General features: G+C 45.3%; 1 protein-coding gene and 2 pseudogenes across 1 annotated transcript in view; 2 read left to right on the plus strand and 1 right to left on the minus strand.

The window, feature by feature from the left end:
- Positions 1–7,231: 7,231 nt before the first annotated feature.
- LOC120915199 (histone H4 transcription factor) overlaps positions 7,232–15,963 on the minus strand; it is a 42,102-nt gene continuing 33,370 nt past the window's right edge. The window contains exons 8-9 of the mRNA XM_040325503.1: positions 15,714–15,838; positions 7,232–7,972 (exon numbers count right to left, since the gene is read on the minus strand). Coding sequence (XP_040181437.1) covers positions 7,753–7,972; positions 15,714–15,838 — 345 coding nt within the window. The 3' untranslated portion in view covers positions 7,232–7,752. The remainder of the gene's footprint in view (positions 7,973–15,713; positions 15,839–15,963) is intronic.
- Positions 12,642–12,746, plus strand: LOC120916701 (annotated as a pseudogene).
- Positions 14,419–14,525, plus strand: LOC120916705 (annotated as a pseudogene).

Here is a 15,963-nt window from a genome sequence, read left to right on the forward strand (position 1 = left end):
GGGACAACCCTAATGGATAGTAACAGAAAGCTAACATAAGAGGAGGGTTAACCACTTAACAACCAGGCCAATTCTGACGCTTCTCTGCTACATGTAAAAATCACAATTTTTTTGCTAGAAAATTACATAGATCCCCCAAACGTGTTATATGCTTTTTTTTTTTTTTTTTATCGGAGACGACAATGGCGGTGATTGCAACTTTTTATCTTGCACGGTATTTGCACAGCAATTTTTCAAACGTGTTTCATGGTTTTAAAAAAAAAAACAGTGAAGTTAGCCCAATTTTTTGCATAATGTGAAAGATTAAGTTACGCCAAGTAAATAGATACCTAACATGTCACGCTTAAATTGCACACGCTCGTAGAATGGTGCCAAACTGCGGTACTTAAAAATCCCCATAGGTGACGCTTTAAACATTTTTTGCTGGTTACATGATTTGAGTTAGAGGTTGTCTAGGGCTAGAATTATGGCTCTCGCTCTAACGTTTGCTGCAACACCTCACATGTGTATTTTGAACACCATTTTCATATGTGGGTGGGACTTGCGTATGCGCTTGCTTCTGCGTGCGAGCGCACGGGGAGAGGGACACTTACATTTTTTTTTTTTTTACACTTTAAAAAATTAATCACTTTTATTCCTATTACAAGGAATGTAAACATCCCTTGTATTAGGAATATGGCATGACAGGACCTCCTTTACAGTGGGGTCAATGAGACCCCACATCTCACCACTAGGCTGGGAAGCCTAAAAAAAATACGATCACAGCTGAAGTGGCCCCGTTTTTTTTTTAATGCAGAGGCCGGGCGTGACATCATAACATTGCGCCCGACCTCCGACGATCATATTGACTCCGGCGACCATCTGGTCTGCCGGAAATCTCTATGATCAACATCCGGGGCCGGCGGATCCTCTCACTGACTCACCCAGGGATCGACAAATCCCGGGTGCCAGGGCGACTAGAAATAGTGTCCTGGCGACTTGGCTTGGAAGGTGGGCAAAAAAAATATATTTTTTTTTTGTGAGCTGGTGAGCCGTTGGTATTTCAAGTTAAGCATTACAAGTTAAACAGCAATTCTAATGTAATTTTTCACTATTTTCACTGCCATCTTCTTCCCTCTAATTAGAACCCCCAAACATTATATATATTTTTTTATCCTAACACCCTAGAAAATAAAATGGCGATCGTTGCAATACTTTCTGTCACGCCGTATTTGTGCAGCGGTCTTACAAGCGCACTTTTTTGGGAAAAAATTACACTTTGTTAAATTAAAATAAGACAACAGTAGTTATCCCCATTTTTTTTAATATTATGAAAGATAATGTTACGCCGAGTAAACTCATACCCAACATGTCACGCTTCAAAATTGCGTTTGAACACCGTTTACATATGCGGGCGCTGCTCACGTATGTGTTCGCTTCTGCGCGCAAACTCGTCGGGAGGGGGTGCGTTTTCTGGCTCCTAACATTTTTAGCTGGCTCCTAGATTCCAAGCAAATTTGTCAACCCCTGGACTCACCGATCGCAGAGGTGAGTCGTGGAAGCAGGGGGGGGGGGGGACGGACGTCCCCTCTCGCTGCCCGTAAGAACGATAAAGCGGCGGAACAGTCGCTATGATCGTTCTTATGGTGTAGGGAATCGCCGGCTGAAAATGTTGATTTCTGAATGATGCCTGTAGCTGCAGGCATCATTCAGATCCATCACCACAAAGCCGAGGATGTCATACGACGGGCAGCGGTCGGCAAGTGGTTAAAGAAGAACTCCGGGATAGTGATACAATTTGCATATTGGCCCTGTGCAGTTAAGCAAAACTGCTACTGTGATTTGGATTAGAATCGCACACTGTACAAAACTCATGGTTTTAAAAAAACAATCTCTTTACATGGAATCTTCCCCTATTCCAGTATGAGGGATCTCTGAAGCAGTGACATCACTTCCTGTTAGTGTTTGTCCCCACATACTAAGACTACAAATGCCATCATGCCATCTGATTAAGGCTGCATTCACACCCGAGCATTTTGTTTTCAGGTGTTCCGTCCGATATGGCGAACCGTCATAATTGGTAACAGAAGTGACTTTCCATCGCCACCATCTTGCTACACATCGCACTCCTCCACAGTAACGATACACAGAGAAGCGGGCAAGCGGACATCTTGTTACACCCATCCGAGTTTAGCATTTCAGTTATTTTAAAACACAAAATGGAGCTTATATACAGTATTTGGAAATCCGACAGACTGTCAGCAGGTTTGCCGCTGCTTTTAAAATTTAAGATCTAAACAGTCCGTCAAATTTCCAAATACTGTATTTAAGCACATAAGCTCCATTTGGAAATTTGACGGACTGTTTAGATCTTAAATTTTAAAAGCAGCGGCACAGGTTTGTTAATGTGACAGAACAGAGCCGATTTTAAAATTCAACATGTAAACAGTCCGTCGGATTTCCAAATACTGTATATAAGCTCCATTTTGTGTTTTAAAATAACTGTGAAATGCTAAACTCCGGTGGGTGTAACAAGATGTCCGCTTGCCCCCTTCTCGGTGTACCATTACTAAGGAGGAGTGTAGCAAGATGGGGGCGATGGAACGTCACTTCGGTTACCAATTCTAACGGGTCACCCAATCTGACGGAACACAGGCAGAAAGTCACGCATTTTTGCACAGGTCAAAAGGTCACCAATGTTTTGTTGTTATTGCATTTTACGAGCTAAAAACGCTCAGGCGGAAATGCAGCATTGGGCTACATTCCCATCTGAGCGTTTTCAGCTCGTAAAATGCAAGAAAACACCAACCAACAAGCAAAATCACATTCATTTCAACGGCACCTGTTCACATTTGAGCGTTTTGTCGCCTGAAGCTCAAAAAAGTACATGAGCTTCTTTTTGGGGCGGATTACAGGCATTTTTCTGCTTTTTACATTGATGAACTTTTGACCTGTACAAAAACGCAGCAAAAAACGTCCTACTTTCTGCCTGAAAACGAAACGCTAAGGTGTGAATGCAGCCTTAGAGTCTGAATGAGCAGGACTGTGGGCATGTATGGGATGAATCGGACTCCTGGCTTGTCCATCTAACTGTGCTGTACAGTGGTCAGACCTGAGAGTCTCAGACACTCGGTCTGATCTGCCCACTGTATATAGCATAGTTGGATGAACAAGACAGAAGTCTGATTCATCCCATACATGCCCACAGTCCCGCTCATTCACACTGTAGTCCTCCAGTATAGTGAGCAGACCAGATAGTCTCAGACTCCCAGTCCGATCCACCACGGTGTGAATAGGAGGCAAGGTGGGTGTGTATAAGCTGAATCAGAATCCTGGTCTGTCCATCCTGCAATGCTGTACAGTGGGTGGATCAGACCGGGAGTCTGAGTCTCTAGTGTTTGCCCACTACAGCAAGAGGTGATGTAATCGCATCAAAGCTTGCTTTAGTGGGAATGTACAAGACTGGTGACCAGGGGATAGAGGGCACAGAGGCCACCGGTCTTATAAATCAGGATATGAGGGGAACAGAATAAAGAAGGCTGGATTTCTGACTTTCAAGGGGACTATGCACTAAAACACACATCAATTATTTAAAGGTATGACATCACCTGTGTGTTTATTTGTACAGTGGGTATAGAAAAGAATCACCCTCCTTTAAAATAATCACATTTTGTTCCTCTGCCGTCTGAAATGAATACGGACACAGCCAGTTTGATTTATCCAGCTGTATTTACTTCTAACATCCAAGTGAAAAATATTACACCATGTCAGAATTTAAAAAAAAAAAAAAACAGAATCACAGAGTTGGAAAAAAGATCACCCCCATGTCAGTATTTTGTTGAACCACCTTTTTCTTTAACCACTTCCATACCAGGCACTTACACACCTTCCTGCCCAAGCCAATTTTCAGCTTTTAGCGCTGTAGCACTTTGAATGACAATTTTTTTTTTTAAATAAGTACGTTTTCTTAAATTACGGGCACTGATATGGTGGCACTGGTATGCGGCACTCATAGGCAGCATTGATGGGCACTCAAAGTATCAGTACTTGTACTCGGTCCTAAAAAAGTGGTATCGGGACAACCCTATAAAATACATATCTAGAGAGAGAGATAGATAGATATCTATCTCTCTAACATTTCTGCCTGGAGTTCAGCTTTAACCACTTGCTTATGGGCACTTAAACCCCTCCCTCCCTGCCCAGACCAATTTTCAGCGCTCACTCTTTGAATTACAACCACTACCCAAATGAAATCATTTGGGTAAAAAAAAAAAATACAAAAACTGTTTTATATTTTGTTATAAAATTTTGCAGATACCATATTTATTGGCATATAACACGCACCCTAACTTTAAAAAGGAACTTTCAGGAAAAAAAAAAACTTTACGCAGACACAGTTTACCCTCTATTTTCAAGGTAAAAAAAGTGAGTGTTGTACGCCAATAAATACAGTAATTTCTCTGTAAGGGAACATTGATAGGTGGCACTGATATGCACTGGCGGATGGCACTGATGAAGTGGCTGTGCCTCTTCGGGACTGTTTTTCCTTACACAGAAGCCGGTGATCGACTTTTTCTCCTCGCGCTGTCAGCGTGAAGAGAAAAAAAGGATTACCGATCTTCTGTTTACATCGTGTGATCAGCTATTATTGGCTGACAGCTGATCACGTGGTAAGGGGCCCGGGATCAGCCCCTTCCTCCAATCTGCGATCACCTGAGGCTCATTGACTCAGGGCGCACAAAGAGGATGTCTTGATGGCCTCCCGGCAATGTAGGTCCTCACTGTAGCTGTCATTTGGCTACAACGCAGACAGGAAATGGTTAAAAGTACAGCAAAAGCTATTTTGCCTGTACTTCTGTGGATCACAGGAGTGCAGTTCGTTCTGCACTCCTGTGACCTGGTTTCACCCGGCAACAGGCTAAAGCTAGCTGTCAGCTGACATCACAGAGCCAGTCCAGGCTGAGGAAGGATTGCGACAATATGGTTGGGATCTGACCAGCACCTGGCTCAGCCAATGAGAGCCTGAGCCAGCCGCTCACAACCACCCCCGGGCTGGCGCTCCAGCTCTCTGCTCAGGGAGCACTGAGCGATCAGCAGTGTTTGATTGCTCGGTTCTCAGTCTTAGACCCCATACACATGATTAGATTTTCTTCATATTTACCAAAACCATATAATAAGAGTTTCAATTTGTATGCAATCAGGTAGGGTCTTGCACTACATGGTTTTGGTAAATCTGCAGAAAATCTAATGGTGTGTATAGGGCCTTAGAGCCGGCAAAGGACTGATGCTGCATCCACTCAGGTAAGTATGGATTCTTAACCACTTAAGCCCCGGGCCAATATGCTGGCTAAAGACCCAAGGGGTTTTTACAGTTCGGGACTGCGTCGCTTTAACAGACAATTGCGCGGTCGTGCGACGTGGCTCCCAAACAAAATTGGCGTCCTTTTTTCCCCACAAATAGAGCTTTCTTTTGGTGGTATTTGATCACCTCTGCGGTTTTTATTTTTTGCGCTATAAACAAAAATAGAGCGACAATTTTGAAAAAAATTCAATATTTTTTACTTTTTGCTGTAATAAATATCCCCCAAAAACATATATATAAAAAAAAAAATTTTCCTCAGTTTAGGCCGATACGTATTCTTCTACCTATTTTTGGTAAAAAAAAAAATCACTAATCGTTTATCGGTTGGTTTGCGCAAAATTTATAGCGTTTACAAAATAGGGGATAGTTTTTTTGCATTTTTTTTTTACTAGTAATGGCGGCGATCAGCGATTTTTTTTTTCGTGACTGCGACATTATGGCGGACACTTCGGACAATTTTGACACATTTTTGGGACCATTGTCATTTTCACAGCAAAAAATGCATTTAAATTGCATTGTTTATTGTGAAAATGACAGTTGCAGTTTGGGAGTTAAACACAGGGGGCGCTGTAACATTTAGGGATCACTGTGTATGTGTTTACTAGTGTAGGGGGGTGTGGCTGTAGGATTGACATCATCGATCGAGTCTCCCCTATAAAAGGGATGACTCGATCGATGCGCCGCCACAGTGAAGCACGGGGAAGCCGTGTTTACACATGGCTCTCCCCGTTCTTCAGCTCCGGGGACCGATCTCGACGGAGCGGCTAAAAACAAATAACTGCGCAGTCGTCCCGACTCGACCTCCGCATGTACCGGGGGGGGGGGGGGGTGGGGGAGGTCCCGTTTGGACCCCCCACCCACGTCTAGGCAGGGACGTACAGGTACGTTGATGTGCCATTCTGCCGACGTAAATGTACATGAGGAGGTCGGGAAGTGGTTAAAAAACCGAACTTCTTTTTTAAGCTCTGTTAGATCAAAACCCAACAAAAAGCATCTCTCATGTTAATGTAATTTCAAAAGTAATTCACTCCATTTAAATCTGCAGCTTTCAATAACCACTTGCCGTACATACTGTGGCAGATCAGCTCTATTGCGCAAAACGACGTGCTGTACCTATATGTCATTTTGTGTAATAGATACTGTGGGCGTGAGCCCGAGAGTCAACCCAATCGCTCCACAGGGGCAGAACGGCAAACTACCGATGTAAACAAGTCGCATCCCCATTCTGACAGGAGACAACACTGAGATCTGCTGTTCCTAGTGATCATGAAAAGCGATCTCTGTGTTGTCCCAGTGCGCCCATCCCCCACACAGTTAGAACACACCCAGGGATCACAGTTAACCCCTTGATCGCTACCTAGTGTTAACCCCTTTTACTGCCAGTGTCTTTTATACAGTGATCAGTGCATTTTTATTTTATTTTTTTAGTAACGATTACTGTAACCTGGGGATAGTGCTGCTATAAGACCATAAAACAGAACATAAGATTACAGCTTACACATGCAAAAATGTAATTTAAATCCTGCAAGGCTATGTTAAACACCTAAACATATTCAACAAAAAAATGAGGATTTGGTCACACCATATGTGCCTCAGCCCACTTACAGCGTCAAAGTATCCCATTATCAGTGGGTCCTACACTATCCATAGAATCAAAGATCCTGCTTCTCTTAGCCATGGGAGAAATACACTCCTCTATATGGCGAACTAAAGCACTCCTCCTAAAACACATGTGGACGCCAATAAGAGGTAATGGCGGGGGGATGATAATGGTGTACGCAAATTGCCATGAATGCGCTTGTTCAGGCACTACCTGTTATGATGTGACCACAATCTGATTTAAACTATAATACAAATCAATACACAGCAATATGGCTTTCCACTCCAGGCTGCTTTCTGAACATTTTATTCAAGATAAAGTATTCTGGACCTTTTAGCCGAGTCAACTTACCATAAGGATACAACTGTCGGTTGAGGAATTGGTGACAGCACTTAACAATCAAAGCTGAGGCTGAACATTTACCAGCCATAGTTTATATTAAAAACAAATGCAGGAGAGAAACTGAGCAGATATCGTGACTCTGCAGATAAAGTGCTTATTATTTGTACAGTCCACAATGGTGCACTTTTTGAAATATAAATAAAAAGTAAAATTGTTTTTATAGGAAAGGTATGTTAAATAAAATCATGTCTGTAACATACAGAGTCATTCTCTGTATTACGGTGGATTCCGCACAGTACCTGGAGCACATGGCTTAGGTGTGAAGGGAAACGAGGACCATTCTGCAAGTCTGTTGTAAAGAGCAGAAAATGCCTGAATGTGCGAAATTTTCACAATGTTCCCCTAATGACCTGGCAGAGGCCACAATGACTGTAGGTTTTCCCCCATCGAGGGGTAGTCTGTAAACGTGTCATTGTGACAGGTATCTGTAGTCCTTCTGCATCCCAGTCCTCTCCATATCTGCTGATTCAGAACCAGTGCTGCCCCCTTGGTTTAGCACCAGACATGCAGAGGTTTCATCCAATGCAGCACCCTGCTTCTCCCGCTCTTTCATCAGTTGTTCTGTCAGTTCCACGCTTTCATATCTCACCAACTGCAAGCGCAAAAACCCATCATCGTGCTCCTTATACCTGTGGGGGGGGATAAAAACAAAAAGTTATAGATTTTGGCTTCTGCTTATATGAATATACGCTCCACTCAGCCAAAACATTATGACCACTGACAGGTAAAAGTGAATAACATTCATTATCTCTTTAGAATGGCATCTGAAAGTGGGTGGGATATTTTAGGCAGCAAGTGAGCACATTGTCCCTACAGTTGATGTTTTGAAAAGCAGAAAAAAAAAAAATAAGCAACTTTAACAAGGGCCAAACTGTAAATGGCTAGACGACTGGGTCAGAGCAACTCCAAAAACTGCAGCTCTTGTCGGATGTTCCCAGTCTGCAGTAGTCAAGACCTACCAAAGTGGTCCATGCAAAGAAAACTGGCAACAGGGTCATGGGTGGCCAAGCCTCATGCGTTTATTGTGTATGGTGGTGCGTATCTGCAGAACGGTCAGAATGCCCACATGCTGACCCGCGTCCACAGCCAAAAGTGCAATAGGCACATGAGCATCAGAACTGTACCACAGGAGCTATGGAAGAAGTGGCCTGGTCTGATGAATTCAAGAATAAGTTTGAGGTGTTGACAGGGCCTCTAAAATCTCCAGATCTCAATCCAATCGAGAATCTGTGGGACGTGCTGGAAAAAAACAGTCCTATCCATGAAGTTCCCACCATGCAACTTACAGGATACTTAAAAGAAGTAAATGATAGTTCTTTTTATTTAGAATTATACTTACCTCGGTTTGATGCTGCATCTATCCCCCGGCGCCTCTACACTTAGAACCGAGTGATCGAACACCGCTGATTGCTCAGTTTTCAGAGCTCCCCCAGCAGAGAGCTGCAGACTGTCAGTCACAGCTCTCTGCTGTTCTCCCTTCTCACTCACTGGAGCGCTGAGCTATGGAGGGGGCGGGGGCAGGTGTCAGTCCAGGCACCTGGCGAATCCAGACTTTATTGTCACAATGACGCGGTGCCTGGACTGACATCTGTGACGTCAGCAGAGAGCGGACTTCAGCCCAGTCTCTGCTGAAAACGGGTCACAGGAATGCATTAATATTTCTGTTATTTGCTTATGGACCTTTATTTGAACTAATGGACTTTTTATAAGGTTATCATGTTTACTCATTTATCACTGTAATACTTTGATTATTTTATTTTTTTGCACACCTGCACTTTATTTTATGGTTTATTTACACTTGCATTTAACACTTTTTGAATCAAGGTATTGTTGCCTGTGTAGGTTGCTTATGCCTTTTTGTTTTTTGCACGTATGATAAAAGAACTTATTTGACATATGAGAGCACATTAGCAGCACCAATTCACCCTACACATTACTGCACTCTAAACTAGTTCTGGTGACCTGGGGGTCCCCAAGGAATTTCCTTCATTTGTAGTGCGTTTCTTCTCACTTCCTGTTTGGCTATGGGACAGGAAGTGAAGAAATATCTCTGCAATGGGACACGGATGGCGGAAAAAAACATGTCAAGGATTATAACCCTCCCCTGCTCTATTCAAAATGAAAAAAAATAAAAAATGCACCTGTAAAATAATAGGAAGTGCCCTTGTGCCTGTGTTAAAAAAAAAAAAATATGCTCATCTGTACCTATATCACAGCGGCCCCTGGCGATTAGGTGACTCCTCTGCTCTCTCCTCTGCCCTGGTGACAGCTCCAGGGGGCGGGGTCGAGCAATGCCGAGGAGGAGGGGAAGAGGATAGAGAGAGGGCACTTATTGTTATATTATAGAGGGGATGGGAGCATATTATATTAATTATGAGAGCAGCAGGAGTGGAGGGGGCAGGCGCTGACGCCAGCAGGGAGGAATATGGAGAAAAGGACAGACCAGGGCTGCGGATGACAGAGGCACATACGCCGACAGTGTCAGGGCTCAGCAACAATGATACACTGTGGTCAGCTTAAAGGGGGGAGGGTACAGCCATGCAGGATCAGCCAGGTTTTTAGGTGTTACAGGGGGCCAAATGACACAGCACAAGCACTTTGCTGTATAGCATGCTTTAAAGGAAAAGGATCTGTTTTTTTGGGGGGGGGTTAACAAACGCTTTAAGATAATAAAAAAAAAAAAAAAATCTGTGTGCAGCAGCCCCCCCAATACTTTCCTGAGCCCATCGGTTGCCTGGGACTCTCCCTCCCGATTTGCTTTGGCGCCCACTGCTGTCACTCAGTCAGTGAGCCAATGGGGAGAGGGGGACAGGGCCCAGCCATGGCTCCATATCTGAATGGACACACAGAGCAGTGGTTAGGCTACCCCCATAGCAAGCTGCTTGCTATAGGGGTACTAGGCAGGAGTGAGGGGCCAGGAGTGCCAGCGAGGGATCCAATAAAAGGAGGATCTGGTCTGCTCTAGGGGTGCAACGGATGAAAAAACTCACGGATCGGATCGATCCTCGGATCAGGAGTCACGGATTGGATCATTTTCGGATCAGCAAAAAAAAAAAAAAAAAAAAAAAAAAAAGAGACAAATCTTGTTACACCCACCAGAGTTTTAGATTTCACAGTTATTCTTAACACAAAACGGAGCTTATGTGCTTAAAAACAGTGTTTGAAAATCCGACAGACTGTTTATTGCTAATGTGACAGAACACCTCTGATTTTCACATTAAATGTAACATTTAAACAGTCCGTCGGATTTACAAATACTGTATTTAAGCGTATAAGCTCCGTTTTGTGATGAAAATAACTGAATCTAAAACTCTGTTGGGTGTAATGAAAGATGTCCACTTGCCCCCTAATCACATTCACTATCATTACTCTGGTGTCACCCCCCTCCACTCTGGTGTCACCCCCTCCTCTGGAGTACAGACAGCAAATTCAGTATTTTTTGAATATTACATACCAGCTCTGCTCTTGTTTTAAATGTTGCATGTCCTCCCATTACAGATGCAGCTGTTAGGGGGCCTCTCCACAAATACCTCTGGCCCCTCATCTCCCTCTGCCTTGCTATTTTCAGGTGCAACGGATCTCCTACCTGCAGGTGCAGAGCTCACAGATGCTGTCTCCACATGTCTGCAGTCCCGGGTCTGTAGTGAGGGCGGGGAGGCGTGTCACGCTGTGCACTGGGCTCTGGCAAGCACACAGGGTGGAGCAAGATGGCCGCCGCTCCGGAGCTAGGCCGAAGCCGGGGACTTTCCTACGGCCGAGGCTCCGGAGCGCTCCGTGGATCGCGTGGTGTGCCGATCCGAACGGAACCATGGTTGAGAAACACTGACATATACTTCCATGCTTAGTTATGCAGAAGTCTAAAATACATTAAAATTGTGTGTCACCTAGATCGATGAGTCCAAATGAGAACAGAATAAAACATGTAAAGAGGGCAAACTTAGTAAGTCCTAAGGGTCTCAACTGACTAATGTACTTTAACAGCAGTACTAGAAAAACAAAATGAAAAAAACAAAACACATACACGCCAATTAAACGGTTCTTTGCTCAGATTTTTAGTGGGATATCAAAAGACAGATCTAGTCTAAAATTAAACAAAACATGTAAAATTAGTTAAAGACGATTTACATTTCATTTGAGATACGCCAATGTGTGACATATGCATGCATCTGGTATGAGCACAATTTAGTGTAGTACATGATCTCTGGAACAGACTATGAGACTCAATCTACAACCACCATAGGAACAACTCTTTTCGAATGACTAGAGATTCACAGGAAGCTGTATTTGGCTGTGGTCACTGGTGAGAACACAGCTATGTTGTATGATATGCAGTTCAGTACTAGTGATATAAAGGAGAACTGCAGGTTAAGGTATGTGGCAGAGGTCATTGCCGGATACTAGTGATGCACCAAAAACGTTGCCCGCTAAAAACCATCAGCCAAAAATAGGGTTTTCAGCATTTGAACTTGCTTATGGTACATTTTTCATAGGTCATGCTCTGCAACTACATCGTTAGATATTTTTGTACCGTGCAATTAGGTGCGGGCAATCGCACTGCATTTTTTTTTTTTTCTTTAAAGTGTATTTTGTGCGTGTACTCGAGAGAGGAGCCGGACTGCAGGAGTTGGGAGTAGGCAGGCCTCCCCCAGAGGCAATCTGCCACCTTTCTCCATGCCCCGGGTGGCAATGGTGGGTGTGTGAGGGGGTCCTCCCACACAGCCCGCCCTACCTGCTCCGCTTTGAAGCCCAACGGGGCAGAGGGACTCCCTATAAGGGAGTGAGATGATCTAGCCTGCTCAACCAGCCCCGTTAGTCCTTCGCCTCTCTTTTTAGAGACCGCGTGGTCAAAGTGCGTGCATGTTAACCCAATTTCGAGTGCGTGTAAGTGTGGTGCACTGCATTTGAAACTTACGTTTGGTGTTCTATTGACTTTTCGCTGCAAGGGCAGTGCGATTGGAATATGGTGCGGGAACATTCCCACACACAACATTCTAATGGGCCTAACTCCAACCCTGTCACTGGCTAAGATGAAACCCTGATCTAGCCATTTATTTTTTTGTTTGTTTACAATTTTCTTCTCTAGCAAAGAGAAAGATGCACTGCATCTTTTTCTCCATTGAGGAGAAAAAAAAAACAAACAAACAGGGGCAGGCTAAACAGTGTTCAGCCCCCCTGGTTCCCAATAGTTAATTCAAGACCCGGGTCTCTCACTCAGCGAGCGAGAGCTCTCATGCTTATACTGTATATGGATGCATAGAAGATGGCCCAATTCAGTGAGGTTGTTTATATAAAGTATGTATAGAGTTCTCTGCCTTTTGGCTAAGATCAAGTGTAGTATCTGTTCTTATCAGTTGTCAGAGGAGCGCTGAAGCACCTCCATTGGGAGGGTGGATGCAATCCAATGACGTCATAGCACCTGGAAGGATGGTTTCAGCAGGGACTACGCCGAGCTTCCCGATAGATACTGGGGGCCGGACAATGGTTGCGTCTAAACCATCTGGAAGGGTGCTCCTGGTGAGGATGGGTGGCTGCGCTTGGTCTGGTCTTTTTGCCGAGTTCTAGTCCAGCCTTCTGGCTGGCTGGTGTAAGTGCTATCCCTGTTGGCGATCCGGTAGGAGGAGCTGGTCCTGCCCTGTGATCGGGGTAGGACCATGCAAATCCGCCAGGTTGACGGAGGGTCTGGAGGGGCTAGTATTGGTGGAGGCTGCTATCTGGAGTGGCAGTTCTCCCTAAGAAAACCTTGAAGGGCTCTCTAGCGGGTAGGGGTGGAGGGCTGCACTGGTCGGTCGGGGGGTTGGATTTGGAACGGAAAGCCTATGGTGCATGTGCCCCTGGAGTGGCAGTCCAGAGGTATGTGAGAATCACTGTGAGTGAGGGTCACTTTGATTTAAAAAGATACCACGGTCACTGCACCAGATACACGCTTTTTTTAGCACCTGCCTCCTGGGCCGGGCCTTTTGGCTAGGACCAGAGGAATTTTTTATTCCTGGCTGGAGGGCCTGGTCATTGTAGAACACAATGACCACTTCTTTCACTCTCTTTTCCACTATCCCTTTCCCCCACTTTATTTTATTTATGCCTAGGTTTGTCACCTTTTTGTCTTTTTTGGTTTGTGCACGTTTTGTTCACTATGTGACTAATAGGGTGCCGGTCCTCGGGCCAGCCCTGAACGTCTTGAGAGTGGGTGGACATGGCCTTCTGGCTTAGTTCACCTGCTCTCATGGGGTCTCCCTTTGAGGGAGCCCCACCTAGTACTGGGAGGGTTCTGTTTCGGCAGACCCTCCAAGGAAGTTGGGTTCCGTGTCGGCTTCAGTTGCTCGGACCACAGTACCTCAGTCCCCGTCTGGAGCCTAACGCCCGGGGGATCAGGGTTTTTGGGTCCCTTCTTCACAGGAGGACCACTTGACGTTGCACCCGTCTGCACGTTTTTGTGAACACTCTTTATGTGTGTGCACATTTTTTCTGCACCGGGTGGAGTTTTTTGGGTGTGTTCACACGCCATAGGCTTTTCAAAAAAAAAAAATGTGTAGAGTTGTCAGGGCCGGCCATCGTATTGCACGATGGTCACTTTCCACTCACCTCTGCCACCTTCATTCTCCCCCACTTTCTTTTTTATTTTAACCCCTTGTTTGTCACTTTGTCATTTTCTGTTGGTGCACCTTTTGTACACCTTTGTGAGCGATTAGTAGGATGCTGGTCCTCGGGCCAGCCCTGAACGTCTTGGGAGTGGGTGGACATGGCCTTCTGGCTTAGTTCGCCTGCTCTCATGGGGTCTCCCTTCGGGGGAGCCTTACCGAGGAGGGTTCTGTTTCGGCAGACCCTCCAGGGAAGTTGGGTCCGTGTCGGCTTCGGCTGCACGGACCACAAATTACCTCAGTCCCTGCCAGGAGCCTAACGCCCAGGGGGAAATCAGGGTTGGGTACTCTTCGGAGAACCATTTGACGATGCACCCGTCACAGTTTTTTGTGTTTCACTCTTTATGTGTGTGCACATTTTTTCCTGCACCGGGTGAAGTTTGTGGGTTGTGTTATGCACGCCACAGGCTTTTCAATAGAAAAAAAAATGTGTAGAGTTGTCAGCTTCTCTGCCTTTTGGCTAAGATCAAGCGTAGTATCTGTTCTTATCAGTTGTCAGAGGAGCGCTGAAGCACCTCCTACATGGGGAGGGTGGATGCAATCCAATGACGTCATTGCACCTGGATGGATAGTTTCAGCTACGCCGAGCTGCCCGATAGATACTGGGGTCCGGCCAATGGTTGCGTCTGAGCCATCTGGAAGGGTGCTCCTGGTGAAGATGGGTGGCTGCACTGGGTCTGGTCTTTTTGCCGAGTTCTAGTCCAGCCTTCTGGCTGGCCAGTGTAAGTGCTATCCCTGTCAGCGATCTGGTACTGCCCTGTGACGAGTCGGGGTAGGGCCATGCAAATCTGCCGGATTGACGGGGGGTCTGGAAGGGCTAGTATTGGTGGAGGCTGCTAACTGGAGCGGCAGTTCTCCCTAAGAAAACGTTGAGGGGCTCTCTATCTGGCAGGGGTGAGTGAGGGTCACTTTGATTTGACTGGTACCACGGTCACTGCACCAATAACACACTTTTTTTTAGCACCTGCCACCTGGGCCAGGCCTTTTGGCTGGGACCGGAGGAACTTTTTATTCCTGGCCGGAGGGCCTGGCCATTGTACTGCACAATGGCCACTTCTTCACTCTCCTCTCCACTATCCCTTTCCCCCACTATTTAATTTATTGCCTATGTTTTGTCACGTTTTTGTCTTTTTTTTTGTTTGTGCACGTTATTTGTTCACTGTGTGATTAGTAGGGTGCCAGTCCTCGGGCCAGCCCTGAACATCTTGGGAGTGGGTGGAAATGGCCTTCTGGCTTAGTTCGCCTGCTCTCATGGGGCCTCCCTTCGGGGGAGCCCCACCTAGTACTGGGAGGGTTCTGTTTCGCCAGACCCTCCATGGAAGTTGCGTCCGTGTCAGCTTCGGTTGCTCGGACCACAGTACCTCAGTCCCCGTCTGGAGTCCAACCCCCCCCCCCGGGGGATCAGGGTTTGGGTCCTTTTTCACAGGAGGATCACTTGACATTGCACCCGTCTGCATGTTTTTGTGAACACTCTTTATGTGTGTGCACATTTTTTTCTGCACTGGGTGGAGTTTTTGGGTGCATTTTGCACGCCATTGGCTTTTCAAGAGAAAAATGTGTAGAGTTGTCAGCAAGTGGTTAAGAAAGTTCTAAAATGGTATATTGTGTTTTCTGAATATAAAAAGACTATATGTTAGATTGGCAACGTGTCTTTCTTAAAGGAAGTCTGCATTGTTTTTTATTTTATTAGGGCCTACGAAGCAAAGCAATGCATTCCAGAAATAATAAAAAATACCTAAATCTTGGGTGTCCAGATGGCCATTTGAACTGATGTTTTTTTCGTAGGTGTACAGTGAGGTTGTTTCCCCGAGTGAAGCACTTCTCACAAACATGACATTTGTACCTTGGAGCCGAGTCTCCCTAATGGTGAAATAAAGACACATGAGTCATTTTACAGCTTACAATGAACTACATAATCAAAAATGAAGTGTGATTGAAAAAAAAACTGTAGCAAAGCAACTGTCCAATACAAAAAGGAGTTGGCT

The sequence above is a fragment of the Rana temporaria genome, chromosome 10, assembly GCF_905171775.1.
Source record: "Rana temporaria chromosome 10, aRanTem1.1, whole genome shotgun sequence".
NCBI lineage: Eukaryota > Metazoa > Chordata > Amphibia > Anura > Ranidae > Rana > Rana temporaria.